The 7395-nt window shown below is 36.4% G+C and overlaps 1 protein-coding gene across 1 annotated transcript; it reads left to right on the top strand.

Moving 5' to 3' along the window:
* The first annotated feature begins 644 nt into the window (after positions 1-644).
* On the top strand, positions 645-7017 carry LOC141845583 (WD repeat-containing protein 26 homolog). Its single transcript, XM_074733645.1, has 5 exons — positions 645-929; positions 1608-2505; positions 3411-3512; positions 5634-6263; positions 6652-7017. The coding sequence occupies exons 2-5, from the start codon at positions 1711-1713 to the stop codon at positions 6868-6870; spliced, it is 1746 nt and encodes a 581-aa protein (XP_074589746.1). The 5' UTR covers positions 645-929; positions 1608-1710; the 3' UTR covers positions 6871-7017.
* Positions 7018-7395: the final 378 nt, after the last annotated feature.

The following is a 7395-nucleotide window of genomic DNA, read 5'->3' as shown; positions in this document are numbered from 1 at the left end:
GATTCTTTAGCAATTATAGCAAGATTAATTCTTTGAAATTATGATATTCAAGAGATCCTTAGTGATCATAATCAGTAAGATCTTTAAGATTACGATGCCTAGAAAGATACTTGGAGACAATTTTCTTATTTTTTTAACAAGTAAAATTCTTGAACTAATAGATTGCTACGAGACTATCGCCTCATTTGAGATGAGTTTTTTCTTGATCATGGAAAAACCTATTGTCCTTGAGGCAGAATCCCATTCAAAACATTTTCTAAGCCAAGTAGTTATCATCAACCCGATTTAAGATCTAATACGCAATCTTATTTTATATTGTAAGAGAATGTTCTATGACTCAAACTCGTCACTATAAAATCATCTTAAAAATTAAAAAAATACCTTTCAGTAATTATAATAATTATTTAGGTAGTTCTTAAAATATTAAATCAGCTACTAAATAACTATTATAAAAATTTTAAAATAATTTTAATAGAGTTTAAATAATTTTGAAAAAATTAATAAAGAATATTTTAATATAATAATGTTTCACGTTTAATAATTTTTATCCAAATTTAAAAGCAATAATAAAAAAATAATTAGGATATTAAATAAATCAAGGAGATAGAGATCCAGAAGGCACTCACTCCTATTTGAGTCGGTTCCCTTCCCCCGAAGCCAAGCCAACTCCGATCCATCTCCCCTCCCTTCCGCGTCCTCCCTCTCCTCCGTCGATGATCCAAGCCGTCCTCCATTGGCTCTCCTCCGACGCCGAGCTCCTCCCCTAGGATTTACCCTGTCGGATTTGAGGGTTCGGGGCCGAAGCTAGAAGGCCGGCCGCCAGCGCCGACGCCGCTTGCAATTGGGGGAATCTGGGCATCTGAGTTCCTTGGTGATTGATTTAGGGCGATCGGCTGCCAAACCCTGGGTTCTCTTCAGTAACTCTGGAGGTCCATTTTCGCCTGCCTGTTTCTTCTTAGCGGTTTAGGATTTTATTGCTTTGATTAGTCGTTTGTGATTTCGCTCTTGGTTTTCGATCTTGAAGTTTCCGGTTCTTCATCATGGCGTGTCTCGTTGGAGTGAGCGTTTAGGAAAATGTTTTTAGCGGATGTAGTTGTTATTGGTCATCGATTAGCAAATGTTTCTTCATGCTTTCGTTCATCTTAAAGAAAGGTTGAGGCTTTTTTATTTTTTTGAAATGTCGTCTTAAAAAAAAAACTGTTGCATCCTGTATATGATTCCATCCTTGCAAGTAGGATGTTATGAAGCCATCTAGTTATTTTAATTGTGTTGCACATTTTTGTTCTTGTGAGCTTCTAATATGGTCGCATTAGAAGTACATTAGTAAGTTTTGTAAATGCTGTTTATTTGCCCTGTTTCTTACATGATCCAAGGTGCAGCGCGTGATGAACAAGAATCAATCATGTGATATGCATTGTTTGCTCCTTGTTTGTTAGTGTTAACTTTGATGTCTCTGCTGCCTCATTACTTTGCTGCTTTCTTACACTCTCTCCAATGCTTTCTAGATGTTTACTGATTAGACCATATGTCTCACGAGGTATGACTAGACTAGTTGCAACTCATCTTAGGCGATAGTGCTACTAACCTTTCGGAATTACTTTATGCAGGAAACCTTTGAGTACCTATTTGCCAGTTTGGAAAGGTGTTGCATTGGCCGTGTGCGAAGCTATAGTTTGCCTGCTGAGATATATGGGATAATTCTGGCATTTCATGGGAGGTTTGGAGGATGATGAACCGGCAGCAAAACGTGTGAAAGCATCCTCCATAGAATTGAGGAGCCTCTGGAACACCTCATCTCTTTTAGTGCTCACTGGTTGTTCAGGAGCTACAATGGCTAGACCATTACCGTCCCAGGGGAAGGAAGATATGATCGGTAGCAAAGGGGTTATTAAAAGGGTTGAGTTTGTTAGAATCATTACTCAGGCCCTTCATTCCCTTGGTTATGAAAAAAGTGGACAAATTCTAGAGGAAGAATCAGGTATTCCTTTGTATTCACCAACTGTCAATCTTTTCAGGAAGCAAGTGCTTGATGGAAAATGGGATGAAAGTGTAATCACATTGCGTAGGATAAGTCTTCTGAATGAAAATTCGCTGAAATCTGCTACTTTCTTGATATTAGAGCAGAAATTCTTTGAACTCTTGGAGAAGAACATGTTCATGGAAGCACTGAACACACTGAGAAGTGAGATTACTCCACTTGGCATCAATGAAAAGCGGGTTCATGAACTTTCTGGTTGTGTTGTCTCTCCCTCAAAGCGTATTTTACTTGGGTTTGCTAACCTTGGAATTGAAAATTCAAATTCTAGACTAAAATTTTTGGAGGAGTTGCAGAAGTTGCTTCCTCCAACGGTGATGATACCTGAGAGGAGATTAGAAAATTTGGTTGAACAGGCACTGAGTCTGCAGAAAGAATCTTGTTATTTCCACAATCCTCTCAGTAGTTCTCTCTCACTGTATACTGATCACAAGTGTGGAAAGGATTTATTACCTTCTCATACCATTCAGGTTGAGCAGTCAATCTATCCTTGAGTTATATAATTATGTCTCTTTTCCTTTATAACTTCGTTTAAATACAACAAAAAGTTGCTATATGCAGAGATACATAGTTGAATAAAAGTACCAAACTGGTAGGAGTTGGCACATGATAGGAGAAGGCAAGATGTTTCATCTTTTTAGTGACCTACCATAATGAATATACTAGAAATATGAATTCCAATGGAACATGATTAGAACATAGATGCAAGAGCTGGTGCTGTAGAATGATGAACTTCACTAAAATTGGATGATGCTTAAGTGGTTTGAACTTTGCTTTGATACTCAGATAAATTGAATTCTTGGATGAATGACTATGGACTTGTAAAACAGTTGCAGATGATTTTTTATGTTGTTTATAAGGTAATACCTGCACTCGAGCAGTTTGATATGGTGGTCCTCATGAGTTATGACAAACTATCTATGAAAAAGGCTTAAGTCATGGAGTTGTCTAGGACAAACAGGTCAAGAGAGTCAATGGGATGACAAAGTTCATGGTATTGCGAATGAGGGTTGTTCTTTGACAACTCTGGATTTAGGCGGGGGGGATAGCAGCAGGGGGGTGAGCTTCGGGTTATCACTCCAGGAATTTTGGGTGGGGCTACAACGTTAAATCAAATCTTTAAAGAGTAGACCTCCATGTAAGATTGAAAAATGAATCACAGAAGAAGCCATGAAAAACAACTTGCCATATGCGCTCAAATCATACAAGCACATCTAGCTGTTTACTAGTCTATCCTCACAAGTATTTATCCTTATTCTCTTGTCATTAACATGCTACCATAATTTACTTTTTGTAATTGATTACAACCATGTTACATTTGGAAAAAGCTACTAAACATATCTTACAATTGAGAAGTACTGTCTACTTGCATCAGGTGTTGCAAGAACATCAGGATGAAGTATGGTTTGTTCAGTTCTCTAATAATGGAAAATATCTAGCTTCAGCTTCAAATGACAAGTCAGCAATTATATGGGAGGTAATTATTAACATTGGCATACCAGTTTTACCAGCATTTATTCCTACATTGTGCAGGCTTTTACTTTGTAATTAACAGTTCAATTACATTCTCACTTATTCCCACTTCATATTTGACTAGCATAAATTGAGTTGGTTCTCTGTATCTGTCATATATCCTTTGTTCTTTCCTTTGTTATAATCAAGCTTACTACAAGCAATTTGACATGTCTTCATTGCTCAAAGTATGCTGCATCTGACAAATTATGTCTAAGCCAGTTGTCATATTTGACTCTGTGCAGTAGTAGGCACTAGTATGAGACAGTGCCTTCATACCTTTTGTTGCTTCTATCTTGAATGCCAATCCTCTATCTGTGCTCCATGACAGATTGATAGTGGAAGCCAGTTTTCTTGATGAGTTATGGGTGAGGTTTGGATGCCAATATGCTACTCCCAGAGACCCAGACTGAATAGAAATCTAATTTTACAGTTGGTCACGTGTTTTATGTTAAACATGTCTGATATGCTGCCTTCCTGCCTAGCAGAAATTTTTACTGATCAGGAGGGAATTCATTTTGATTGTAGTTGTTTGATTCTTTTTTTATTCGTTTATTTCTTGCTGCTTAAACCTCCATATAAATGAAGCATGAAGCATCATGAACAATTGCCGCTTACAATAAACTTGAGGTGACCACACAAACACTAATCAAAATTAGGGAAAAATTTCCCTGATGATATTTTGATGGTGTTAACTTTGGTGAAAAAGAATATTGTATTGTATTCAAATGTGTCATAACCATAATGAGATAATAACACAACACTTATACATAGGCAAAACAAAAGTTAATTAGTTAATATAGCTACTAACAATTAGTGTTGATCTTATATCATCATACAATTAATGATGTCTTTGAGCTCAGATCAGAACATCAATGAGAGAGGATAAAGAGGAAAAGGATGAAATGAAATGAGAATGAAGAGTGATCTCAGGAACATATCTTTCGAGTGGTTTTCTCTTTGAAGCTGTACAAGCAACATGTGAAAGACTAAGGATAGAGGAAAGAACTCAGGAACATATCTTTTGAGTGGTTTTCTCTTTGAAGCTGTACAAGCAACATGTGAAAGACATCTTGGAGGAAGATGGACAACACAACTTTACCCTTTATTGAAAGTTGTAAACTGAGGGGGTTTTTTCACATTGAGCTCTTAATTGGAGATGGACAACCAAATCAACCTTTTGCTCGAAGTAGCAAATTGAGAGCATGATAGTTAAAAGTCTTTACTAGATAGGAGGAAAGGGAGCAAAATCAGCGAAGAGGTGGCAATGGACTCTGACTACCTCCCAAGAACTAGGCACAACCTAGGCACGGGCCTTATGTACTTTACACCTCAAATACCAAAAATGCTCCACTGTTTTTAATCAAATAAATAAATTATAAGGCTATTTTAGTTTTTCTATTAATAAAATGATTAAAAAATAAAATTCTCCTGAAAATAACCCCTCATTTAAGTTCACTCATGATAATTTCTTATTCTCTTCTCTACTCTTTATTACTAATTCTATCTCATCTTTCTCTTTTCGAACCTTGAAACCTAGAGTTATGTAATTGGTGAGAACATTGTTGTTGGCTATGATCTAACACTCATTCAAGCATGTAGACAAGAATTTCATATGTTCTAATCTCTGTAATCTGTACTAGAATATATTTATGTTAATCATTAGCAACTGTTTAATATCAGTAACAGTGTAAATAATTAAAAATTAATAAATGGGTTATCAACTACCCTTTCAGTAAAAGATTATCAACTTAATGAAAGGTGCTGCTTTCAAAAAGGAAGTTAGATTTCACTTGTCAGTTTTTAGTCAAACGTATGTTTTTGCTGAACTTCATTCAGGGCACTTTGTTCAGGTCTCAAAGTCAATGTATATGAGTGCAATGATATCCATTGTAGCAAGCCCCTTGCTAATTAATTGGAGGTTAAGCCAACAGTGAAGGTTTTCTTTAAATGAAAAAAAGAAAAAGTAGTTTTTTGATAGTAATTTGTTTTTTATATTAAAAAGCTTTATCAACTTAATGATCTTTCAAAAGGGAAGCTAGCTTTCATTTTTATGATGTAAAATTTGTATTCCACTTTTGTTCAGGTTCATGAGGATGGACGATTGACATTAAAGCACAAACTGATTGGCCATCAAAAGCCTGTTTCGATGGTTGCCTGGAGTCCAGATGACTGCCAGCTTCTCACGTGTGGAACAGAAGAAGTTGTAAGACGCTGGGATGCATCAACTGGAACATGCCTCCACGTCTATGAAAAAGCTGCCTTTTCACTAATTTCTTGTGGTTGGTTCCCAGATGGAAAACAATTATTTTCTGGTGTTACCGATAGGAGTATCTGCATTTGGGATTTGGAAGGCACTGAAATTGAGTCTTGGAAAGGACGGCTAAAAAGCATGGCCACAGATATGGTCATTACAAAAGATCACCAGAAGATCATAAGCATGTATAAAGAAAATGTGATTATGTTGCTAGATAGGGAGACAAAGACGGATAAACTGATACAAGAGGAACAGACTATTACTTCATTTACTCTATCACATGATAATAATTTTTTACTTGTAAATTTGATAAACCAGGAGATTCATTTATGGAGCATAAAAGATGATCCCAGACTTGTAAAGAGATACAAAGGCCACAAGCGTAGCAGATTCTTAATACGATCCTGTTTGGGAGGCATTGAACAGGCTTTTATTGCCAGTGGAAGCGAGGATTCTCAGGTACTTTGATTCAGCAGTGGAACTTTTCTGGTTTTTGATTCATAAATTCTGACCTTACGCCTCTCTTTATATGAGGCCTTGCACATTATTTATGCTAATGCCAATAACTCCCTCATAGTAGTTGCTAGATTATATGACACAAACATTCATATCAAAATTTAAAGAAGATCAGTAATGGCAAAGCAAAGTAATTTAGGACATTCTAGGGAGTTGCTTTATTTTACATAGTTACAGTGTTACAAGTAAGCTTTATATGATTATGGTGGCTTTTTGTTTCCAATTTTTAGCATCTTTTAACAATATTATTTCTCATTTTTCTGCTGCTGGTTTGAGCTTCTCAAATTGCTTCGACTATTTAATGTTGCACAATGGGTTATCTGGAGATCAGGTATACATATGGCACCGAAATAGTGGAAATCTCGTCGAGGTTCTCCCCGGACACTCCAGCACCGTCAACTGTGTCAGCTGGAATCCGACGAACCCCCACATGCTGGCATCCGCAAGCGACGACTACACAATTCGCATATGGGGACTAAGCAAGGGTAACCCCAAGGGCTATGAGACCCACAGCAATGGAGTTGCCCACTGCAATGGCAATAGTAAATGACAGTGGCTATGGTGAAGCCCGTTCACTGACATTCTTCATCAGACTACTACTGATTCATCTGTAAATTCTTTAAAACACCCTCGTCATCCACACAAACAAACTTGTAAATTGTAATGAAACCATGTGCTTTGTTCCTCTTTTTTCTTGTCTCTCATTTCCCTTGAAAGTCTTGTGTTTGGATTTTGCTAGTTCTTTGCATCGGTTTTTAGGCAAAAAGTAGTTCTTAGAATGATGATAGAATACTACGAGAGATTTAAACAAGTGTGAAAGTGAACCAGAAACATAAAAGGATGAAAGAATTAACACAGTTTGATCTATTATTTTTGGCTGGTTTATTTGCTAGAAAATAATTTATTCATGAAAAGTGTATAGTAACATTTATTAAAAATAATTAATTCATGAAAGAATTAACACGGTTTGGTGGAAAATATTTTCTTTTTCTTTGTCTTTTCAGGGTTAGATTGAAAGGGTAGGTAGTGTAGATGGCTTGATTAGGTTTTGATCAATTTATTAGGTTTTTTAGCT

The sequence above is a fragment of the Curcuma longa genome, chromosome 14 (assembly GCF_044706935.1).
Source record: "Curcuma longa cultivar G26 ecotype Majalengka, Jawa Barat chromosome 14, ITB_CL_G26_1.1, whole genome shotgun sequence".
In the NCBI taxonomy this organism is placed as follows: Eukaryota; Viridiplantae; Streptophyta; class Magnoliopsida; order Zingiberales; family Zingiberaceae; genus Curcuma; species Curcuma longa.
The sequence above is the reverse complement of the archived record's forward strand: the minus strand, read 5'-3'. Positions and strand labels throughout refer to the sequence as shown.

Bases quoted from the DNA above. Each gene is read 5' to 3' on its own strand.
- LOC141845583 (XM_074733645.1), top strand. From the start codon at position 1,711: ATGGGAGGTTTGGAGGATGATGAACCGGCAGCAAAACGTGTGAAAGCA. The intron at 2,506-3,410 runs GTTGAGCAGTCA...TACTTGCATCAG, and splicing joins TACCTTCTCATACCATTCAG to GTGTTGCAAGAACATCAGGA. The intron at 3,513-5,633 runs GTAATTATTAAC...ACTTTTGTTCAG, and splicing joins AGTCAGCAATTATATGGGAG to GTTCATGAGGATGGACGATT.